The 26676-nt window shown below is 39.6% G+C and overlaps 1 protein-coding gene across 15 annotated transcripts in view; it reads right to left on the bottom strand.

The window, feature by feature from the left end:
- LOC117331777 overlaps positions 1-26676 on the bottom strand; it is a 184221-nt gene that overhangs the window by 75227 nt on the left and 82318 nt on the right. For 13 of the 15 annotated variants that reach the window (XM_033890658.1, XM_033890682.1, XM_033890699.1 and 10 more), the window contains 5 exons: positions 23580-26117; positions 16598-16648; positions 15376-15432; positions 2125-2459; positions 1474-1840 (listed from right to left, as the gene is read on the bottom strand). In XM_033890658.1, coding sequence (XP_033746549.1) covers positions 1474-1840; positions 2125-2459; positions 15376-15432; positions 16598-16648; positions 23580-26117 — 3348 coding nt within the window. The remainder of the gene's footprint in view (positions 1-1473; positions 1841-2124; positions 2460-15375; positions 15433-16597; positions 16649-23579; positions 26118-26676) is intronic. The other 2 variants (XM_033890665.1, XM_033890776.1) reach the window with 2 other exon arrangements.

Below are 26676 nucleotides of genomic sequence, written 5' to 3'. Positions count from 1 at the left end.
AGAAGAAGTTTGAAATAGGTGTTGTTCAGGAAAACCATGATTGCGCAATCATGTTACAAAATTGCCCCCATTGCTGCCATTTCAAAGTTTTTACGAGGCCGAAAAAATAACAACACTATGTTGGCTAGCCTTCCTTGACATCCTCACCCATTTCCAGCTCAATGGCACCAATGGAACTGGAGAAGAAGTTTAAAATGTGTTTTTCAAGATGGCGGCCACGGCGGCCATCTTGGATTCAGACCAACCCAAAAAATAACAACACTTGGTCAGGATCATATCAGGATCATTTCAGGCAAGTTTCAGCTTAATAGCACTGGTGGAACTGGAGAAGAAGTTTAAAATGTGTTTTTCAAGATGGCGGCTCTGGCGGCCATCTTGGATTTCGGACCTACCCGAAAAATAACAACACTTGGTCAGGACCATCTCAGGATCATTTCAGGCAAGTTTCAGCTCAATAGCACTGGTGGAACATGAGAAGAAGTTTAAAATGTGTTTTCAAAATGGCGGCTATGGCGGCCATCTTGGATTTCGGACCTACCCGAAAAATAACAACACTTGGTCAGGACCATCTCAGGATCATTTCAGGCAAGTTTCAGCTCAATCCCACTGGTGGAACTTGAGAAGAAGTTTGAAATGTGAAAAGTTTACGCACGACGCACGACGCACGGCGCACGGCAGACGGCGGACGGCGCACGACGACGGACGAAGCATGATGACTATAGGTCATCCTGACCCTTCTGGTCAGATGACCTAAAAACTTTAAGGTTATTTGTAGCTGAAGAAGACAATCTGATTACCTATCAGTGTATATATCTACCCAACCATCTGATGTGGGGCTAAATTGTTTCCAGTGTATCTTAAAGAAATATGATACTTTATGCATTGGTTTCTCAGATCCAAATGTTTGTAAAACACAGACTACATGTTAGCTCTGGGAATATTGTTGGATAGCTTAAGCTACATAAGACACCAGATTTACATAGTGATCACATATACAAATTAAGTTGATGAAAATCTAGAACTTGTGAACAGCTGTCACCAACATTTACATACACATCTATTTCTAGATAAGGTAAGATATAGAAATGTGTGTGAATTTCAACAGACAACCACACCTCAGTCTAAAATGATCAATGATAGACATGTCCGAAAACACGACACCTTTACACTATATTTCTCTAATGACAGACACTCACACATTGATATCAGAACACCACATTCCTATCTCAAAATGACAGACAAAAAGTACCAGAAAATGGACACAATATTTCTGTCTCAGAATGGGAGACATAGCTGATATAATATTTGTTTTATATTTCAGCTATCATAACCAATGACATGTAAAGCCAGTAAATTCGGATCAACACATTCTTATCACACTCATTTCAATTTTTATCGTAGATTTGGCTACCATGAAAAAATTCACGCAAAATATTAGCTCTCATAAAGCGTCTACACATGGACATTGCTTACGTCTACTCTTCTGTAGAAGGGTGATGAAGGGGCTCTGTGTGGGGGGTAGATGATTCATATCTTCCTCCTCCTCGGCACCCTCACGTCCAAATGCACTACTGGTCGAATGTTCCCTGGACTTGCCAGACCTCGCTGGCTGTGGGTCCGGTCTTGATACCGGATCTGGCACTTGCTCAGTGAAAGGTTCCGGATATGGATCGGAATAGGGTTCTGAGTAAGGCTCTGGTTGGATAAAGTGATTGTTTTCTGCCCAAGCCTGTGTTTGTGGGATTCTCTCATCGGAAGTCCCAGAGTTAGGGACTTTTTCTTCCGGCTGAGGTTTCCAATTTCTTACCTCCTTGGAAATTAATGCACCAATATCCTTCTGCTAAACAACAAAAATGAATTTATAGACAAGTTCTTCTTGACAGGTAGTTCTGTACATCAAAATATACCTAGGCATTAGTCCTAATGATGTGACTTTCCATGCATGAATTATGGATTTAACAGTTTTAATACTGAATTGGGAATGCATACATGTATGTGGAGCAAGTTTCAAAGCATAAGAATATTATCATATTATTGTCGATATCAATATGTTGAATACATTTTTAAAATTTTTAATAAAAATGTTGTAATCATTACATTTTGATAGTACTTCTAACTAAATACCTGTCTTATAGACTGAGGCTGAGAATTATCTGGCAGATCTGTCTGTCCGATTGGAGATGTTTCCGTGTGTCCTACAGAAGGTCTGTCAGAAGGAGATTTGTCCGAGGTTATTTGGACTGGCTTATACCCCTTCCTTACGACATCTGACCCGCCCCCTGGTTTCCAGATTGAGGCCACATTTTTGGAAGTGGTGAATTTGTCACCTGATACATTTGGACTACCATGATCAGCTGGAGAATCGTGAATAGTCACATGACCATCCTTCTGTGGAGATGTTTTAGATTCGTCAGTGACTAAACTGTCTAACAGTTCTTTGTACAGGTGGGCGGGGTAATCTGTTGGTAACAAAAGAAAAAATTAAGAAAACAAATTTGAACAGGTATGGACAATGCAGACATGAAGGATTTTTGTCCATTATTAAATAGTCTCTAGTAATCTTACCACAGAGACTATGACAGAGGTCTCCAGTAACCTTACCACAGAGACTATGACAGAGGTCTCCAGTAACCTTACCACAGAGACTATGACAGAGAGGTCTCCAGTAACCTTACCACAGGGACTATGACAGAGAGGTCTCCAGTAACCTTACCACAGAGACTATGACAGAGAGGTCTCCAGTAACCTTACCACAGAGACTATGACAGAGAGGTCTCCAGTAACCTTACCACAGAGACTATGACAGAGAGGTCTCCAGTAACCTTACCACAGAGACTATGACAGAGGTCTCCAGTAACCTTACCACAGAGACTATGACAGAGGTCTCCAGTAACCTTACCACAGAGACTATGACAGAGGTCTCCAGTAACCTTACCACAGAGACTATGACAGAGAGGTCTCCAGTAACCTTACCACAGGGACTATGACAGAGGTCTCCAGTAACCTTACCACAGAGACAAGAGGCCCATGGGGCCTGTATCGCTCACCTGGTTGGTTTTGACCAAATGTCAAAATAATGTTCATGTTCAAATTGTTAATACACATACTCTCTAAGGGACTGAAAGACCCTATGGATTATTTTTACAACCTAATTGTGTTCGAAGAAACTAAGTCCCTTAGGGTGGGGAAAGACTCTTGGGCCTATTTTTACATCAGAATTGTGTTTATCCCTTAATGTCCAACGATGTTATACATAGTTATGGGATGGAGGGTCACAGTAACCATTTATGCAAAACCTGTTCCCCTTTTCACCAAGGATGTTTTTGACCAAATTGGGTTCAAATCCATTTAAAACTTTATGACTAGGAGCGATATAAAGACAGATCTCTATTTCCCCTATTTGGCCCCACCCTTCAGGCCCCTTGGGGGTCAGAGCCAATATTTACATAAACTTTCTTTCCCCTCTTCCCCCAAGGATATTCCAGACCAAATTTGGTTCAAATCCATACATAACTTTATGATAAATAGCGATTCATAGGATAAACCCCTATTTTCCTTTTTGGGCCCCACCCCTAATGCCCCTGGGGGTTCAGAGTAAAAATTTATACAAACACGGTTCCCCTTCTCCCAAGGATGTTCCTGACCAAATTTGGTTCAAATTCATTCATAACTTTACGACTAGTAGCAATTTAAAGGATTAACACCTATTTCCCCTCTTAGACTCCGCCCCTCAGGCCCCTGGGGGTTCAGAGTAAAATTTATACAAACTCTGTTCCCCTCCCCCAAGGATGTTCCTGACCAAATTTGGTTCTAATTCATTCATAACTTTATGACAAGTAGTGATTTAAAAGATTAACCCTATTTCCCCTATTGGGCCCGGCCCCTCAGGCCCCTGGGGGTTCAGAGTAAAAATTATACAAACTCTGTTCCCCTTCCCCCAAGAATGTTCCTGACCAAATCTAGTTAAAATCCATTAAAAACTTTATGACGAGAAGCGATTTAAAGACTAATCTTTATTTCCCCTATTTGGCCCCGTCCCTCAGGCCCCTGGGGATTCAGAGTAAAAATTTATACAAACTCTGTTTCTCCTTCTCCCAAGGATGTTCCTGACCAAATTTGATTCTAATTCATTCATAACTTTATGACTAGTAGTGATTTAAAAGATTAACCCTATTTCCCCTATTGGGCCCGGCCCCTCAGGCCCCTGGGGGTTCAGAGTAAAAATTTATACAAACTCTGTTCCCCTTCCCCCAAGGATGTTCCTGACCAAATCTAGTTAAAATCCATTAAAAACTTTATGACGAGAAGCGATTTAAAGACTAATCTTTATTTCCCCTATTTGGCCCCATCCCTCAGGCCCCTGGGGATTCAGAGTAAAAATTTATACAAACTCTGTTCCCCTTCTCCCAAGAATGTTCCTGACCAAATTTGGTTTAAATTCATTCATAACTTTATGACTAGTAGCAATTTAAAGGATTAACCCTATTTCCCCTATTGGGCCCCGCCTGTCAGGCCATTGGGGGCCAGACCAACCGTTTATACAAAATTGGTTCCTCTTCACCCAAGGATGTTTCAGACCAAATATGGATCAAATCCTTTTATTCCTACGGAACAAAGAAGGATTTCAAAGAATTTGCTTTATTTCCCCTATTGGGCCCCGCCCCTCAGGCCCCTGGGAGGCCAGACCCACTGTTTATACAAAATTGGTTCCCCTTCACCCAAGGATGCTTCAGACCAAACATGGATCAAATCCCTTTATTCCTGCAGAAGAAGAAGGATTTTAAAGAATATGCTATATTCCCCTATTGGGGCCCCACCCCCCAGGCCTCTGGGGGGCCAGACCCACCGTTTATACAAAATTGGTTCTCCTTCACCCAAGGATGCTTCAGACCAAATATGAATCAAATCCCTTCATTTCTACAGAAGAAGAAGGATTTTAAAGAATTTGCTATATTTCCCCTATTGGGCCCCGCCACTAAGGCCCCTGGGGGGCCAGACCCACCGTTTATACAAAATTGGTTCCCCTTCACCCAAGGATGCTTCAGACTAAATATGAAACAAATCCCTTCATTTCTACAGAAGAAGAAGGATTTTAAAGAATTTGCTATATTTCCCCTATTGGGCCCCGCCCCTAAGGCCCTTGGGGGGGCCAGACCCACCGTTTATACAAAATTGGTTCCCCTTCACCCAAGGATGCTTCAGACCAAATATGAATCACATCCCTTCATTTCTACAGAAGAAGAAGGATTTTAAAGAATTTGCTATATTTCCCCTATTGGGCCCCGCCTCTAAGGTCCCTGGGGGGCCAGACCCACCGTTTATACAAAATTGGTTCCCCTTCACCCAAGGATGCTTCAGACCAAATATGAATCAAATCCCTTCATTTCTACAGAAGAAGAAGGATTTTAAAGAATTTGCTATATTTCCCCTATTGGGCCCCGCCCCTAAGGTCCCTTGGGGGCCAGACCCACCATTTATACAAAATTGGTTCTCCTTCACCCAAGGATGCTTCAGACCAAATATGAATCACATCCCTTCATTTCTACAGAAGAAGAAGGATTTTAAAGAATTTGCTATATTTCCCCTATTGGGCCCCGCCCCTAAGGTCCCTGGGGGGCCAGACCCACCGTTTATACAAAATTGGTTCCCCTTCACCCAAGGATGCTTCAGACCAAATATGAATCACATCCCTTCATTTCTACAGAAGAAGAAGGATTTTAAAGAATTTGCTATATTTCCCCTATTGGGCCCCGCCCCTAAGGTCCCTGGGGGCCAGACCCACCGTTTATACAAAATTGGTTCCCCTTCACCCAAGGATGCTTCAGACCAAATTTGGTCAAAACCCACTGAGTAGTTTAGGACTAGTAGCGATTTAAAGGAAAAGTTGACGGACGGACGACGGACGACAGACGACGGACGACGGACGCTGCGCCATGCCATAAGCTAACTATGACAGAGGTCTCCAGTAACCTTACCACAGAGACTATGACAGAGGTCTCCAGTAACCTTACCACAGAGACTATGACAGAGAGGTCTCCAGTAACCTTACCACAGAGACTATGACAGAGAGGTCTCCAGTAACCTTACCACAGAGACTATGACAGAGGTCTCCAGTAACCTTACCACAGAGACTATGACAGAGGTCTCCATTAACCTTACCACAGAGACTATGACAGAGAGGTCTCCAGTAACCTTACCACAGAGACTATGACAGAGGTCTCCAGTAACCTTACCACAGAGACTATGACAGAGGTCTCCAGTAACCTTACCACAGGGACTAGAGAGCTTGTCTTTACCAATTAGTGTAACAGAAGAAGTACATACCCAGTAAATCAACAGTAAAAATATTACACCATATTAACTTGACTCCCTAACAAATCTGTGTCAGATATTGATTTTGTGATCTATTTTTGCGACCATTACTAAATATGGAAACATCAGTAACCGTCTCTTCAGCAAATCTGACTGGAATACACAGGGTTAGTCAAGAAGACAAGGAAGGGGTGGAGGAGTGGTTTTATTGTTCTGTCGAAATCAATATTATTATCAGCATTCTACCACTGATCTTGGGGATAAAGTCAGCTAGAAAAATCCATAACCCTTTGGAAGGTTTGGGAGAACTAGGAGGGGATACATATCTAGAACAGGGGATTCCAAATACCTAAAAGTAGAGGGTGATCTATCTATACAATAGGGGATTCCCCAAGTCTTAATACTAGGGGGTGATATATCTCTACAATAGGGGATTCCCCAAGTCTTAATACTAGGGAGGGTGGGGATGGGGGTGGGGTTACATCTCTACAATAGGGGATTCCCCAAGTCTTAATACTAGGGGGGGATGGGGATATATCTCTACAACAGGGGATTCCCAAAGTCTTAATACTAAGGGGGGGGGGGGGGGGGGGGATATATCTCTACAATAGGGGATTCCCCAAGTCTTAATACTAGGGGGGGGGGGGGGGGGGGGATATATCTCTACAATAGGGGATTCCCCAAGTCTTAATACTAGGGGGGGGGGGGGGGGATATATCTCTACAACAGGGGATTCCCAAAGTCTTAATACTAAGGGGGGGGGGGGGGGGGATATATCTCTACAATTGGGGATTCCCCAAGTCTTAATACTAGGGGGTGATATATCTCTACAATAGGGGATTTCCCAAGTCTTAAGTCTTAATACTAGGGGGGATATATCTCTACAATAGGGGATTCCCCAAGTCTTAATACTAGGGAGTGATATATCTCTACAATAGGGGATTCCCCAAGTCTTAATACTAGGGAGGGTGGGGATGGGGTTACATCTCTACAATAGGGGATTCCCCAAGTCTTAATACTAGGGGAGGGAGGGGGGGGGGGGGGGGGGGGGGGGGGGGAGAGATATATCTCTACTATAGGGGATTCCCCAAGTCTTAATACTAGCTGGAATATATGTCTTCAATATAGGATTCCTCCAGTCCTAATTCTAACAGAAATGGTTAAGCTGACAGAACTTTGAAAACCTGTAAGCAATATTAGGTACAGAACATGAGAATCTCCAGCAGAACTGGAGTATATATTACATAGATATACAGTTATATCATCTACAGTGTCTTGTATTATCTACTGTACTTTATTGTTAGTCCACCTAATGACTTATTCAGTCCCTGTTACCAGGACAAAACGTCCGATAAATCATACATCAATAAATAGACATGGCATTGTATACCATCTTATTTTTGATGTTATCATAAGACCGTGCAGACCAAAAGAAAACTGACCCGTTGTCTTTTTCGGTGCATCGATCAAAGATCTACTAGTAATTAGGGAATTCTCCCAACACTTCCGTCCTGAGTTTGTGTTCAGTGGTATACTTTTCAGGACAGTATAGAAACAGCTGTCTTTCATGTATTGACAACATTGTAAAAGAAATTGACAGAGAATATTGATATATAACCAGTATGGCCATAGACATAGGTTTTCAAAGTATTAAGAACACTTTCAGAAGTCAGGATTGATAGGAGTAGGTCAACCAGATCATGCTGAAAAAGACTAAAACAGCTTTATCTAGATCAGTACTGAAACAGCTTTATCAGAATAAGTACTGAAACAGCTTTATCTAGATCAGTACTGAAACAGTTTTATCTAGACCAGTACTGAAACAGATTTATCTGCATAAGTACTGAAACAGCTTTATCTATACCAGTACTGAAACAGCTTTATCTGCATAAGTACTGAAACAGTTTTATCGAGACCAGTACTGAAACAGCTTTATCTGCATAAGTACTGAAATATCTAGACCAGTACTGAAACAGTTTTATATAGATCAATACTGAAATAGCTTTATCTAGACAAGTACCGAAACAGCTTTATCTGCATAAGTGCCTAAGTACATATGTACAATAACCTTTATCTAAATATGTATTGAAATATGTACACCTTTATCAAAATCAGTATTGAAATATGTACAGCTTCATCTAATGTACACATTTATCTAAATCATTATTAGAATATGTACATCAATGTAAATCAGTATTAAAATATATTTATCCAAATCAGCAACTGAATTACAGCTTTAACCAACACAGAACTTAACTGCACTGCAAAATTGTGACTCTACCCGATTTTAAAGAAGTTAGAACAGAAAGGAGAGAGAATTGCTGTTGAGGTGTTAAAAGGTTTGTCACTGTTTAGACTTCAGCTTAGTCATTAACACCTGTCAATACACATTGTTTACAACCTTGACATCAACAGCACATGTAGGAACTGTTTCTCTTTAAATGTGTATCGCACCACATCCCCAACATCCACATGGGAGGAGTTCCGAGGAAACAGGAATTCCTGTTTTGATAAATCCAACTAGGTTCCTCCACATTAATTCCACATGCTATCAGAGAATTACAAATCCTAAACGCACCAACATGTTAGACATGCTAGAGATTGGTTCCACATTAGTCCAGGGATATTGTAAACAGTGGTACCTGACGTTACAAGCTGCCTATGCTTGGAGAAAATCCAAAACAAAACTATTCCATGCCTCTATCATCACTGCATAAGTCTATACCAATGTGAAGCTTAAACTTCTGGGCAGATGGAAGTCAAATTCACAAAATCAATAGGGACTCGGGTTTTGTAGCACTGACTTTTTCCGCCTCAGGATTATAGCAGCCCTCCTCGACCAAGTCAAGGCATACCTCCATATCAACACACTATCCCTCCTCGACCAAGTCAAGGCATACCTCCATATCAACACACTAGTCCTTAAGTTCCCTACAGGCCACATATCGATAATCCATATCATCTGGTGAAATAGTCAATAGTATAATCCACTGAACGCAGTCAGCTGTTAGGGCAAAACTGGACAATGGTCAAAATGATATAACAGATGTCATCTAACTCTGTCCTCACTCACAAGGTTTCCTAAGGCGACTGCTTCCTTGTTGGAAACATTTGCACTAATAGTTGTTAGGACAAAATTTTAAACATGTAATCCATTTGTTTGCCGTAGTTAGCTGAAGAAGAAGTTAAAAATGAGGGAATGTTTCAATGTTAAATCAGAAACAATTATCTACTGAGGAGAACAAAATGTTATAAATGTTATAAATGTTATGTTGTTTAACAGTAACAGTAAGTTAATTGGTCATGAAGAAACAGGCCCTGGAGACAACGCTTTTTTTATAATCAGCAAAAAAAAATATCAGGACTACAAGTAAAAATATCATCACGTTCCATGTATTTAAACCTACCCAATGACAAAATTTTGAATTAGAAGTAAATGGTTTCAAAGAATTTTACAGCATCTCAAACATCCTTAAAACCAGATGGAAAACGGAAAATTGATTTTCATCTAAAGTAGAACAATGCTAAATTTAAGACCAAATTGGACCAAGATGGCAGAAGTGATTTTCACTTGTGGTGATGAATTTTATTTTCGAAGTGTCCAAGTATCAGACCCAGTGACCATTAATCAACTGTAATTCTAATTATAACAGAAGATTTAGTTCTATAAAGACTGAGCAACTTTATGATGAAAGGTCATAAAAATAGGATGTTCTTTAATTAGAAGTACGGAAATACCAATACTCTGTTACAATCTGTCGGGTTTATCCCTTCACCAGGGACTATATTGTCCTCACTCTAGGTAACATCTACCTTGGAAATTAGACTCAACATTATTCATTTAGAAATATAATAAAACTGAGAATTAAATATTAAATTATTAAAGATTTAATCTGCTGAAATTAGCATCATAACAAGAAATTAGAGATTTGATGAACCTCATACAATGTACATACAATGTACATACAATGTACATAACAACTTCTGTAGGCTTATACATGTATCGTGTTTGATTTTCTGACACATTAAGGTCCAGAGCAAACTTCTGTGTTGATAGGCTGATATCATGTTTGATTTTCTGACAAATTAAGGTCCAGAGCAAACTTCTGTGTTGATAGGCTGATATCATGTTTAATTTCCTTATATTCTTATATTACTAAACTGGATTGCATAAACAAATGGCTTTTGTTTTCATTTTCACTTTAAAATACATTATGTGGATCAACTTTTCTTTGAGTTCTGATCTTTGAACTGATATGTATCAAATTACATGTATTACAAAACATACCTTACATGATATCATTGCAGCTGATTTTTTTTTATAATTCTGACAGCTAACTTACAAGGTTTTAATTCTGAAATTTAATTTCTGTCATTTCATTCTCCATAACCATTGTAACTTCTAAATATATAATCTTTATCAACAAACTATTTGTCATAATAATCCAGTTCAAGTACATCAACAGAAAATGACTAAGAATGTTTTTTTTTATCAGTCTGACAAAAAAAATCATCTTTTTTAATTACCACTGAAGATACCAGATTGGACTATACTTACTTGTATTACAAGAACATCAGAAATAAACATTTGAGTTGTTAACTTGTAAAGCTAACAAGGCTTTGCTTAACTGATTCCCATTCCCAGGCTGCCCTGCCCAGTAATATCCTTGTATGGTCTGGGTTAATTTTGAATAAAGCTGTCTGCCTTCAGATAAATAAACTTCACACAGGCACACACTAAATTATTGATTCCAAGCCATCTCAAGATTGGCCAACTAAAGTGTCAATGGCAGTTCCTTGACCACTTGGAAGCAGAAGATTTTCCATGACTAATGGACATGGCTGTATGGATTCTGACTGACCATTCTCTTCTCAACATTGACCAACAGATAATTGCCACAGCATCCAGTCCCTGTTCAGAGAATATAACAGATATTGTCCAGATTGTTTGACCTTCCAATAAGGTTTGACCATTAGTATTGATGAGAGCTGATGAGGACACTTTACACTGGCCACTCAGGATAATAACTGGCCACTATAGTTTACATCCTGGACTAGGTACTGCAGAGCTATGTTTATATCCCCATCAAACCTGTTGGCCAGCATGTACTGGACCATGAAATGGCTGGATACTCTACACACAAACACTGGTATACATTAGGCCATACTCTCTAATTCAGGGGAAGGCAGGGGAAGGCAGGGGGGAGGCAGGGGAGTAGGTGAGGAATTTAGTTATGATGAGGATAATGAAAGGAGATGGGAAAAGTAAGGAAAAGTAAAAGAAAAGAAGGATGAAAACAGATGTCAGAAAAAAAGAACACAGAAAGTAACATAGGTGGCACTAGTGTTCCACTAGGAGTACAAACCATAACATAGGTGTCACTAGTGTTCCACTAGAAGTACAAACCATAACATAGGTGTCACTAGTGTTCCACTAGGAGTACAAACCATAACATAGGTGTCACTAGTGTTCCACTTGGAGAACAAACCATAAAATAGGTGTCACTAGTGTTCCACTAGGAGTACAAACCACAACATAGGTGTCACTAGTGTTCCACTAGGAGTACAAACCACAACATAGGTGGCACTAGTGTTCCACTTGGAGTACAAACCACAACATAGGTGGCACTAGTGTTCCACTTGGAGTGCAAACCACAACATAGGTGTCACTAGTGTTCCACTAGGAGTACAAACCACAACATAGGTGTCACTAGTGTTCCACTAGGAGTACAAACCACAACATAGGTGTCACTAGTGTTCCATTAGTACAAACCACAACATAGGTGTCACTAGTGTTCCACTAGGAGTACCAACCACAACATAGGTGTCACTAGTGTTCCACTTGGAGTACCAACCACAACATAGGTGTCACTAGTGTTCCACTAGGAGTACCAACCACAACATAGGTGTCACTAGTGTTCCACTAGGAGTATAAACCACAACATAGGTGTCACTAGTCACTAGTGTTCCACTAAGAGTACAAACCACAACATAGGTGTCACTAGAGTTCCACTAGGAATACAAACCACAACATAGGTGTCACTAGTGTTCCACTAGGAGAACCAACCGCAACATAGGTGTCACTAGTGTTCCACTTGGAGTACCAACCACAACATAGGTGTCACTAGTGTTCCACTTGGAGTACCAACCACAACATAGGTGTCACTAGTGTTCCACTTGGAGTACCAACCACAACATAGGTGTCACTAGTGTTCCACTTGGAGTACCAACCACAACATAGGTGTCACTAGTCACTAGTGTTCCACTAGGAGTACAAACCACAACATAGGTGTCACTAGTGTTCCACTAGGAGTACAAACCACAACATAGGTGTCACTAGTGTTCCACTAGGAGTACAAACCACAACATAGGTGTCACTAGTGTTCCACTTGGAGTACCAACCACAACATAGGTGTCACTAGTGTTCCACTAGGAGTACAAACCACAACATAGGTGTCACTAGTGTTCCACTTGGAGTACCAACCACAACATAGGTGTCACTAGTGTTCCACTAGGAGTACAAACCACAACATAGGTGTCACTAGTGTTCCACTTGGAGTACCAACCACAACATAGGTGTCACTAGTCATTAGTGTTCCACTAGGAGTACAAACCACAACATAGGTGTCACTAGTGTTCCATTAGTACAAACCACAACATAGGTGTCACTAGTGTTCCACTTGGAGTACCAACCACAACATAGGTGTCACTTGTGTTCCATTAGTACAAATCACAACATAGGTGTCACTAGTGTTCCACTAGGAGAACCAAACACAACATAGGTGTCACTAGTGTTCCACGACGAGTACAAACCGCAACATAGGTGTCACTAGTGTTCCACTAGGAATACAAACCACAACATAGGTGTCACTAGTGTTCCACTTGGAGTACCAACCACAACATAGGTGTCACTAGTGTTCCACTAGGAGAACCAACCACAACATAGGTGTCACTAGTGTTCCACTAGGAGAACCAACCACAACATAAGTGTCACTAGTGTTCCACTAGGAGTACAAACCACAACATAGGTGTCACTAGTGTTCCACTAGGAATACAAACCACAACATAGGTGTCACTAGTGTTCCACTTGGAGTACCAACCACAACATAGGTGTCACTAGTGTTCCACTAGGAGAACCAACCACAACATAGGTGTCACTAGTGTTCCACTAGGAGAACCAACCACAACATAAGTGTCACTAGTGTTCCACTAGGAGTACAAACCACAACATAGGTGTCACTAGTGTTTCACTAGGAGAACCAACCGCAACATAGGTGTCACTGGTGTTCCACTAGGAGTACAAACCACAACATAGGTGTCACTAGTGTTCCACTTGGAGTACCAACCACAACATAGGTGTCACTAGTGTTCCACTAGGAGAACCAACCACAACATAGTTGTCACTAGTGTTCCACTTGGAGTACCAACCACAACATAGGTGTCACTTGTGTTCCACTAGGAGTACCAACCACAACATAGGTGTCACTAGTGTTCCACTTGGAGTACCAACCACAACATAGGTGTCACTAGTGTTCCACTTGGAGTACCAACCACAACATAAGTGTCACTAGTGTTCCACTTGGAGTACAAACCACAACATAGGTGTCACTAGTGTTCCACTAGGAGAACCAACCGCAACATAGGTGTCACTGGTGTTCCACTTGGAGTACAAACCACAACATAGGTGTCACTAGTGTTCCACTTGGAGAACCAACCACAACATAGGTGTCACTATAGTGTTCCACTAGGAGTACATACCACAACATAGGTGGCACTAGTGTTCCACTTGGAGTACAAACCACAACATAGGTGTCACTAATCACTAGTGTTCCACTAGGAGTACAAACCAAAACATAGGTGTCACTAGTGTTCCACTAGGAGAACCAACCACAACATAGTTGTCACTAGTGTTCCACTTGGAGTACCAACCACAACATAGGTGTCACTTGTGTTCCATTAGTACAAATCACAACATAGGTGTCACTAGTGTTCCACTAGGAGAACCAAACACAACATAGGTGTCACTAGTGTTCCACTAGGAGAACCAACCACAACATAGGTGTCACTAGTGTTCCACTAGGAGTACCAACAACAACATAGGTGTCACTAGTGTTCCACTAGGAGTACAAACCACAACATAGGTGTCACTAGAGTTCCACTAGGAGAACCAACCACAACATAGGTGTCACTAGTGTTCCACTAGGAGAACCAACCACAACATAAGTGTCACTAGTGTTCCACTAGGAGTACAAACCACAACATAGGTGTCACTAGTGTTCCACTAGGAGTACAAACCACAACATAGGTGTCACTAGTGTTCCACTAGGAGTACAAACCACAACATAGGTGTCACTAGTGTTCCACTAGGAGTACAAACCACAACATAGGTGTCACTAGTGTTCCACTAGGAGTACAAACCACAACATAGGTGTCACTAGTGTTCCACTAGGAGAACCAACCGCAACATAGGTGTCACTGGTGTTCCACTAGGAGAACCAACCGCAACATAGGTGTCACTAGTGTTCCATGACGAGTACAAACCACAACATAGGTGTCACTAGTGTTCCACTAGGAGTACAAACCACAACATAGGTGTCACTATAGTGTTCCACTAGGAGTACCAACCACAACATAGGTGTCACTAGTGTTCCACTAGGAGTACAAATCACAACATAGGTGTCACTAGTGTTCCACTAGGAGAACCAACCGCAACATAGGTGTCACTGGTGTTCCACTAGGAGAACCAACCGCAACATAGGTGTCACTAGTGTTCCATGACGAGTACAAACCACAACATAGGTGTCACTAGTGTTCCACTAGGAGTACAAACCACAACATAGGTGTCACTAGTGTTCCACTAGGAATACAAACCACAACATAGGTGTCACTAATGTTCCACTAGGAGTACAAACCACAACATAGGTGTCACTAGTGTTCCACTAGGAATACAAACCACAACATAGGTGTCACTAGTGTTCCACTAGGAGTATGTGTCACTAGTGGAGAGTACACAAACTAAAAGTACAGAGAGTGTGGGGAGGAATATCATCACTATGTACTCACCAGTTCCATTTGTAGGCTGCTCCTGATGATCCGAGTGGTTCACATGTGATGTGGAATCTTTAAACAGAGAAAACAACACAAATAAATCTCCAGAATAAATAATTAAATCCTGGATTTCACACTAAATGCTCTGAGTGATCTCAGAACTGGGATATTAATATCATTACATACAGCTCTCTTAATTAATGTGTACTGACTAATTAGGCTAAGTACCCTGTACCAATACACCAGTGGTGGCTATAGATGGCTGTTTTTATTACATTACTGCCCCACAAACTGATGGCAAATTGAATTTTAATGTCTGATATATATCCCAGCAGTGGGAAGCTGACCCCAAGGTACAGCTGAATCAATAATACCCAACAGTCTTATAGTTCTTATACATATAGCCAACACCATTCCTGGTCTCACAATGCCCGGTTTGATAATGATTTAACATAAATATTAGATACTTTCTCATTCTCATATATTAGTTAAAATTTTCACAGCAAAATTTAAACTACATAATACAATGCGATTTAAACAAATAGCTGAAATGATATGTTTTTTTTCTCTTTCAACAATCATTTTCTTGTCTAATATAATTCCTACAATTGGAATGTACCTTTAAAAACATAGATGTTAAAAAATATGTGCAAGTACATGTAAGTAAGAAAAAATGCCCTAATACTTGGGCAAAATAAATCTTTAGTATTAGATACCAATTACCAAATCTGATTTTAAGTAGGGGTTGGACTTATTGGAGGGCAGTGGAACTGTTATTGTTAGCATTGTTACTGAGCTACAATCAACATAGCTTGGCTTATTACCAGACATGTTTTTTTTCAAATAATATCATCTCTGAAAATATAGAAGATTTACTGTTAAGAATCAATAAAGTTATGGATGTAAACATCACCTCACATGGTGACTAGACTTCAAAGACAAACTCATATCTATGAGAATGCTATATGTCAAAATTCATTGCCACATGAATGCAGACCTCAATCTTTCCAATTAAAATATCTGTTTTAACCCTTATACATATCTACATGCATTCTTTATCAGTATTTTTACAAATTCTACCTCAGACCTTCTGATTATCTGACATGGTCTGTGCTCTCAAAGTACATCAAAACCATGTAGTTGAGTCAGATATTTAACTATGACAGCAGACCTGAAAACATTTGACAGTAAATTTGTTTAAAAAAAGAATCCAATGATATGACTTGACTGGACTTACCGAGGCTGGTGTTGGCAGATGTTTGTACGTGTTGGGATCTCAGATCCTCTTCTGTAAGACAGAAAGTGGGCAAATCATGAAGATAACTATTTAAGGATACCAGGAATTATAGAACTTCTCCACACAGATTTCTATCATCACAATCCTAAATATGACAGATTATATCTCATGTACTTCCTGGTTTTTTTAGAGACAATATCTTATTTTTGCCAAATTTGTTTCTCTAAATTCTTGGTAAGAAACATGAAGATATTCAAATGAGGAACCAAAGCTATTCCATATCTTACTAAATACGACCCCCTTTTGATATTGCTTCCATTTGACCACAAAAAACCTCATAAATACACGAATTCCTGGGATATTTGTACACATAGATCTATGGCTGGGGTTTCTTATCACAGGAGGGTGTCAAAATGGTGCCATTGCTCGAAACAATGGAATCTGGACAGTGTTGTGTTCTTCTTCAGGCATCTTAGTAACCAGTGGTACTGTATTCTCTCTACTAAACACCCCAGTGGTACTGTATTATCTCTACTACACACCCCAGTGGTACTGTATTCTCTCTACTACACACCCCAGTGGTACTGTATTCTCTCTACTACACACCCCGGGTAGTACTGTATTCTCTCTACTACACACCCCAGTGGTACTGTATTCTCTCTACTACACACCCCAGTGGTACTGTATTATCTCTACTACACACCCCAGGTAGTACTGTATTCTCTCTACTACACACCCCAGACAACTAAAGGTGCCATATCCTGGCCAATCAATGATCATAGACAACTGAAGTGCATATTTTATTCAAAGATAAAGTTGATCTTTTTAACTTTTGGAGAGGCAATTATTGGACAGTTTCTGAATTATCAATATAACAAAGCCTTTACCATACTGTAATTATCCTGTAGGACTTATAACAGGACAATAAAATAATGGATGTCAGGAAGTTTTACTGAACAGAAATAGATATGGATGCCAGGCCTTATTTCCAGAGAGTTTTTTCCCAAATAATTAAAGGCTGACAATACCAGACAATGGCTTATTATAAGATAAGGTCTTATTTAACCAGACAATGTCTTATTTCCAAAAAAGGACTTATTTCCAGTTAAAGGCTCATCACATGAGAAGGATTTATTACCAGACAAGGGCGTATTACCATATACCATACCATTTCTAGATAAAGGCTTATTTCCAGACAAGGCATATTACTGGATAAATATGGTAACATGGTTATGAGTATAACACTTGTTTCTATTAATGCTATTGTAGGAATTCTCACTGTGATATTTCAGACTCCAGGTTCATAAACATTTCTCAACTCAAGTTTACCCTTGAGACATCAAAGCTGCAAATAAACACTTTTAAATTGTATATCGCGAAAAGCATTTGAATGAAGAAAAAAAAATAAAGACATTTTCTTCATTAAGAAATGATTTGAAGAAATTATGGCATCAATAAGTTTGGCTAGAATTGTATTCTATAACCTTGGCTGAAACACTAGATGAGAACTGTAAACCAATGTAAATACAATTACAACAAAACAATCATTTTAATTAAATGTCATACTTTTTTAATTCCAAAAGTATAATGATATGATTCCTGAAATAAAATATTGGATTACATTATTAGTAATATTAGTGAAAACACATTCAAAATCTTCAGCACTCTTTGTTAAACATTTCTCAAAATACAAAAATGCAGTAATTGAAATTGGTGAATAGTAAATATTACTTATCACTTCTTCCAAAAACTATTTTATAATGTCTATTTAGATACCATTCTGTTACATTTCCTTGTCTTTGCTTCGGTGGAGACACTGCAGCAGTGTCTATATGACACAGCTACCTAACAATTTATTATGATAATACATGTACCTATAGAAAATACAACATGCTTTACATCGACAATTTTCAACACTAATAGTATGAAAGTGAAGGTTGTATCACCAGGTCTATATGGGGATTGACCTCTAAAGTGAGATGTACTTTAGAGTGAGAGGTCGCTATAGTTCAAGCCATATTGTGTTTTTATTACTCCCTCTCACTAAAATTAGTACATATCAACAAATCCCTGGAACAGAAATAATATGAAAATTGGTGAGGTTTACAATGCAATTGGTGCAAGATTCGACTTGTTGTCATATACCAATTCTATAGATATCCGACCAAAAAACACCTGTCTTATGATGATAAGTTTCCAGTCACATACCAATTCTATAGATATCCGACTAAAAACACCTGTCTTATGACGATAAGTTTCCAATCACATACCAATTCTATATATATCCGACTAAAACACCTGTCTTATGACGATAAGTTACCCAATCACATACCAATTCTATAGATATCCGACTAAAACACCTGTCTTATGACGATAAGTTACCCAATCATATACCAATTCTATATATATCCGACTAAAAACACCTGTCTTATGATGATAAGTTACCCAATCATATACCAATTCTATAGATACCCGACTAAAACACCTGTCTTATGACGATAAGTTACCCAATCACATACCAATTCTATAGATATCGGACTAAAACACCTGTCTTATGACGATAAGTTTCCAGTCACATACCAATTCTATAGATATCCGACTAAAAACACCTAAAACACCTGTCTTATGACGATAAGTTACCCAATCACATACCACTTCTATAGATATCCGACTAAAACACCTGTCTTATGATGATAAGTTACCCAATCATATACCAATTCTATAGATATCCGACTAAAACACCTGTCTTATGATGATAAGTTTCCAATCATATACCAATTCTATAGATATCCGACTAAAACACCTGTCTTATGATGATAAGTTTCCAATCACATACCAATTCTATAGATATCCGACTAAAACACCTGTCTTATGACGATAAGTTTCGTAGTCACATACCAATTCTATAGATATCCGACTAAAACACCTGTCTTATGATGATAAGTTACCCAATCATATACCAATTCTATAGATATCCCGGATATCTATAGAATTGGTATGTGACTGGGTAATCCGACTAAAAACACCTGTCTTATGACGATAAGTTTCCACAACTCCTATTGGGATTACCTGATGTCTATTTTATAAAATACATGTAAAACATATTTTACAATTCTTAACTCATGTTTCAGCTAATAAATGACTGAACATTATCTGACACAACTTTTGGTTATTACTGAACAAATGTGTTGTTAAAATGAAGATATGTAGAGGACAATTTTCATCAACAAGGTTGAACAGCCATTACACAAAGAGTACTGTGCATATATATCCTTGGTTTCCAAGGTCAGTAACAACCAAACTCCATTTAAGATTCAATTTTAGATCTCATCTAATTGTATTAGCTCACAGCATCAAATAGCATCAGTGAAATTAAACAGAACTATAACAAATGTCTGGCTGTCCGTGAGGAAAACCTACTTGGTTACCGGTATCTGTCTGTAGTCCCCATCAGGAACAGTGAAGAATTATACAGGACACAGTCTGGTGACATCAGACTTAAATTAAAAATATCCATAACTTTTACACCAGTCAGGCAAATAGTCATCACTGCCTCAAATAAGACCACCATGCTGGATTTGATATCAGAATGAGGCTCTACAGAAGGGAGGTGTAAGACTGAATGATTGACTCAAGTTTTGACTCATTAGATACTGAAACTATTAAAATACTACTCTGTCCTAATTATCACTGATTAAACCTATCTATAGGAGGAAAACCAATTTCTAACACAATCTTCCCTGACAATCACATGGCATGTATTAAGCATCCAACATGGTTCTTATATTTTAGATATAGTCACTTGCTTTTTTGTAGGCTTAAAAAGACATAGACAGATAAAACTGTAGTCAACAAGGCAAATCTATAGCCCCCAACTCACAAAACTGGTATCAAACAGGAATGAGGCCACAACTCAGTACATATAATTATAGAGGCCACAACCCAGTACATATAATTATAGAGGCTACAACTCAGTACATATAATTATAGAGGCCACAACTCAGTACATATAATTATAGAGGCCACAACTCAGTACATATAATTATAGAGGCTACAACTCAGTACATATAATTATAGAGGCTACAACTCAGTACATATAATTATAGAGGCCACAACTCAGTACATATAATTATAGAGGCCACAACTCAGTACATATAATTATAGAGGCTACAACTCAGTACATATAATTATAGAGGCCACAACTCAGTACATATAATTATAGAGGCCACAACTCAGTACATATAATTATAGAGGCCACAACTCAGTACATATAATTATAGAGGCCACAACTCAGTACATATAATTATAGAGGCTACAACTCAGTACATATAATTATAGAGGCCACAACTCAGTACATATAATTATAGAGGCCACAACTCAGTACATATAATTATAGAGGCTACAACTCAGTACATATAATTATAGAGGCCACAACTCAGTACATATAATTATAGAGGCCACAACTCAGTACATATAATTATAGAGGCTACAACTCAGTACATATAATTATAGAGGCCACAACTCAGTACATATAATTATAGAGGCCACAACTCAGTACATATAATTATAGAGGCCACAACTCAGTACATATAATTATAGAGGCCACAACTCAGTACATATAATTATAGAGGCTACAACTCAGTACATATAATTATAGAGGCCACAACTCAGTACATATAATTATAGAGGCCACAACTCAGTACATATAATTATAGAGGCCACAACTCATTACATATAATTATAGAGGCCACAACTCAGTACATATAATTATAGAGGCCACAACTCAGTACATATAATTATAGAGGCCACAACTCAGTACATATAATTATAGAGGTTACAACTCAGTACATATAATTATAGAGGCTACAACTCAGTACATATAATTATAGAGGCTACAACTCAGTACATATAATTATAGAGGCTACAACTCAGTACATATAATTATAGAGGCTACAACTCAGTACATATAATTATAGAGGCCACAACTCAGTACATATAATTATAGAGGCCACAACTCAGTACATATAATTATAGAGGCTACAACTCAGTACATATAATTATAGAGGCTACAACTCAGTACATATAATTATAGAGGCCACAACTCAGTACATATAATTATAGAGGCTACAACTCAGTACATATAATTATAGAGGCCACAACTCAGTACATATAATTATAGAGGCTACAACTCAGTACATATAATTATAGAGGCCACAACTCAGTACATATAATTATTAGTACCAGGTAGGTATACATTAACCTCATCCTGGATCAGTATGGACAACAGATGGTATCATCGAAGAGTTAAATCACAAACTAATTCTGCTAGTTGTAACTGATCCATGTGTAGAATGAAGTCCCGAAACAAACAGATTAATTAGTCCCACCAGGAAGTACTAAAGACTGATTAACTAGTCCCACCAGGAAGTACTAAAGACTGATTAACTAGTCCCATCAGGAAGTACCAAGGACTGATTAACTAGTCCCATCAGGAAGTACCAACGACTGATTAACTAGTCCCACCAGGAAGTACCAACGACTGATTACTAGTCCCATCAGGAAGTACCAAAGACTGATTAGCTAGTCCCATCAGGAAGTACCAACGACTGATTAACTAGTCCCACCAGGAAGTACCAACGACTGATTAACTAGTCCCATCAGAAAATACCAAGGACTGATTAACTAGTCCCACCAGGAAGTACCAAGGACTGATTAACTAGTCCCATCAGGAAGTACCAAGGACTGATTAACTAGTCCCATCAGGAAGTACCAACGACTGATTAACTAGTCCCATCAGAAAATACCAAGGACTGATTAACTAGTCCCACCAGGAAGTACCAACGACTGATTAACTAGTCCCACCAGGAAGTACCAAGGACTGATTAATTAGTCCCATCAGGAAGTACCAAGGACTGATTAACTAGTCCCACCAGGAAGTACCAAGGACTGATTAACTAGTCCCACCAGGAAGTACCAAGGACTGATTAACTAGTCCCATCAGAAAATACCAAGGACTGATTAACTAGTCCCACCAGGAAGTACCAAGGACTGACTTTAGTGGTCAATACTAAAAACCTAATCATTTTTTTTAATTCTATTGACTCTGCACCTTGCCAGATAGCTTTTGATATACCATTCGTTTCATCTAGTTTTCTCTATAAATAACAAATGAACATATCAATCATCACCACAAAAATTGATTAATTTTACACATGCAAAACACATCCCATGGACAGGTTCCTCATATGTCTCCATACTGTAGTTAGTAGTGGAAATGTTACGTCTCCTACAAGCATGTTCTTTACAGAAATATTTCAAGAAGAAAATTCTCTGATTAACATCATTGATTGGCTGGTTGTTAAAAATGAAGCTTTGTGTGCGGGTGGTTATTGAAATTGAAGCTCTTTGATTGGTTGGATGTAATATATGAAGCTTAGTGATTGGTTGGCTGGTAAAATGTACTTTCTGTGATTGGCAGGATGTTAAGAGGGAATGTATGTTATTAGCAGGATGTTAATTAATGAAGGTCTTTGATTGGTTGGTTGTTAATGAAGCTCTTTGATTGGTTGGTTATTATGAAGCTCTGTGATTGATTGGTTGTTAATGAAGCTCTGTAATTGGTTGGTTGATAATACAGTTCTCTGATTGGTTGGTTGTTAATGAAGCCATGTAATTGGTTGTAAGCTAAACACATAATTCTCTGAATGAATGACAATTTACACCTATGAAAAAAAGATTGATGTAAGCATGACTTTTTAAATTTCTCATTCATTGACTAGCCACTGGTTACTACTTACAACAGCCTCCTTTATTTACGACTACAGTACTAACATGACAAGGTTAGTATGTGCGGACTTCCTGTAAGAATTAAGTGACCTAGATAATTAGTACCACTGACATGAGGTCACACTAGAGGGAGCCACTGGTGACCATGCACTAAGAGATGGTGACGTCGGGCAGCAGGCTAAAAGTAATACCGTACCTCCATAGCCTGCTTTCCTGGAATCACAGTGAGACACTGGCACCGGAATTTCCTTCCTTTCTTCTTTCCTTATTGGTGCTGGAGACTGTTTCACATGTTTGGGAGACTCACTTGTTGACCAGATATTCCTGGCCCTTGGGGAATCCCTTGCCCGACCTTGGCCTTGGGATTCTGGTTCCTGTTCAGATAACTGTCTCGACCAAATTGAGAAATCCTCTCCTGGGCCTGCATCCAAGGCTTGATCGATCAAGGACGAATCATTGTCGGAAAAATATTGCTCCTGGTTGTTGTCGAAATTGCTACTTGTTGGAAAGTTGAACTCCTGATCTTCCATGTCTGGGTTGTACTGTTGAAGCTGAACAGCACTGACACTGGTTTTCTGCGGGAGTTGAGGAGCAGATACCTTGGTTACCTGACTGGTCAGGCCAGAAGAGAATTTACTCGGGGACGATCCGAAGAAGTTGTCTCTTCGGGAATAAAAATCTGATGAAACAGACTCAGCGTCACTCATGTAGTCTCTGTCGGAAGGCTTTGAAGACTGTTTATTCTTATTTTTAGCCAAATTTCTATTGTCTCTCACAAAAAATTCCACATCTGTTTGATAACCAGATGCTGCACTGGCACCTGTTGAATCCCACTTTGATTTGGAGCCATTCTTAACACTACGCTTTGGAGCATATTCAAAGTCGCTTTCATAACCTCTGTGTGCCTTGACAGGAAAGTCATTGGCATAACTCTTGTTTGTTTTGAGAGGTTTAATAGTTGGAAGTGTTGCAAATTTGTTAGTGTCACCTTCCTCCTCTTCATAAAATTTCTCCCCTGTTGGGGATGACCCCTTCTTGATGGGAAGGGTACTACTGTAAGAACCGGGGCTGAAACTGCTGATGTGTTCCTTAAAACTGCCACTCTGCCAAGACGACCCACGACTGGTGATGCCAGAGTCATGTGACTTTGTCTCCTCCCCAGTGAAGCTCTGGTCTTCCTTTGAATCACGAGTCTGTACTGTTAGTGGGACCATGTGCACATTCTCCTTCACCTTTGGTGACAACTTTTCTTCCTTGACAATCCTGTCAGATGTCTGTACAGTGATGGGGATGGTTGTCGGGTGGATCTCAGTTTTTTGATTGTTGACTACATCCTTACCCTGGACCCGCTTCACACAGACAGGGATGACTGTCTCTTCTGATTGTGTGGAGGATGTATCCGTGGTAGACAGAGGAGGTGGAGGGGGAGGATACGCCTGTGTGGGCATTGGCTGATGTCTGTCCACATGATCAGGCTCACAGACAGGAAATGAATGGTCCTCTTCCTGTTTAGTTGACTGGATAGTGATGGGGACATGGGACTTGAAGGGAGATGGAGGGGCAGGAAAGGGAGGGGATGGAGGCCGATCATACAGCTCGAGTGGCTCCAACCTCGCATGTGGATCTGGTTTGTTGGTCGTCTGGACGGTTACAGGAATCTTGTGGATGCTTGGCTGGGTTTTGGTAGGTGTCAGATGAATTGGCACCTCACGACCTTTACCCTGACTGAGGTCATGACCTTTGTCCTGCTTGTGGTGACCTGTGTCATGCTGTTTACCAATTATGATAGGTATTTCCTGACGCGCCACATGAGGGACATCCTGTGTGGTGGTTCTCTCGGCACTGATGATAGGGATCTGGTGGCGATCTTTGTGATGGCGATTATCATGGCCATCATCAGGCAGCCATTGATTATCAGGTAAGTGATGATCACTCCTTGGAAGATGATCCTGCTTTCGGAGATGATCCTGTGACTGCCACTGATCAAAATGTTGATCCTGTTCTTGATCAAGTTTGTGTTGATCAAATTGCTTATGATGTTCATGTATACGGTGTTGATCTTGTGTCCGATCCTGATTTTTCTCCTGATGATGATAGTGATGGGATAGATGTTGATCCGGACCTGTATGGTGCTGTTGATCCTGTGGACCTGGGTGGTGGTGATCTGAATGGTGATGACCATGGCTACCATGGTGATGGTGTATCTCATGCTGAATTGGTCTTGTTTGTTGATTGTGATGACTTGGGTGATGGCGATCTGAATGGTGATGACCACCATGATTCTGGTGTTGATCATGACTGGGCTGTTGATCATGTTGCCATTGAAACTGGTGTTGATCTCTTGACCCTTGATAACCTTGCTGACCTTGGTGACTTTGACTTGGCTGACCTTGGTGGCCTTGACTTTGTTGCCCTTGATAACCTTGCTGGCCTAGGTGACTTTGATGTCCTTGAATTTGCTGACCTTGGTAACCTTGAATTTGTTGACCTTGTGGTTGACTCGGAGTTTGATGATGGGACACATTTGATTGGTATTTGATTGGTATGTTATAGACCTGGTGATGCGTCTGTGTGTTCTGACTCCTATCACTCGTCTGGTGATCCTGCCGAGGCGATGACATGTTATACAACACCTGGGTGTTGTCATGGTGACCAGGTCCTTGGTGATACTGGGGCGGTACTTGGGTGTCAGCAGTTTTTGTGGGGGTAGGTTCGACACTATAAACTGTGTCATCTAGTAGAGAAAGAGAAAGGTCAACAACATCAGTCAAATGAGGACACTTACCAATCCCTTTCTATCAGAAAAATCTGATATCAGTGACAAAAACTGATAACTTATGACAATGAAATGAAGGACATCATTTCCCAGCAATCCAGTTGGATATCAAAATCAAACACTCATGCAACACTAAATCTCATTGGCTTTTGGAAACAGAAACAAAAAATATTTAATTTTAAAAACATATTCCCATGAGAATGTTATGATGAAATGTTCAATATGCAATAACTTTGTTCTGTATATGACAATTATGGAGTTTAGTTCTCACTGAAAAATCACCTCTTACAAACTACCTGGTTGTAATAAGTTCAAATAAGATTTCAAGCAAACCAACCACAACAAAAATTTTGGGATGAACTAAAAAAGGATTTCTTTTAAAAAAAAAGATATAAAAAGAAAAAATTGTTAATTAAATGAATTAAAAGGAAAGACAAAAACCATATTTTAGTTGCATACAGTTAAATAACACTGGTGACCAAGCAATGTCCAACAGTAACCCTGTCAGTGATTAATG

This window comes from Pecten maximus, chromosome 1 (genome assembly GCF_902652985.1).
Source record: "Pecten maximus chromosome 1, xPecMax1.1, whole genome shotgun sequence".
Lineage (NCBI taxonomy): Eukaryota > Metazoa > Mollusca > Bivalvia > Pectinida > Pectinidae > Pecten > Pecten maximus.
This window is presented reverse-complemented; position numbering and strand designations above follow the sequence as displayed.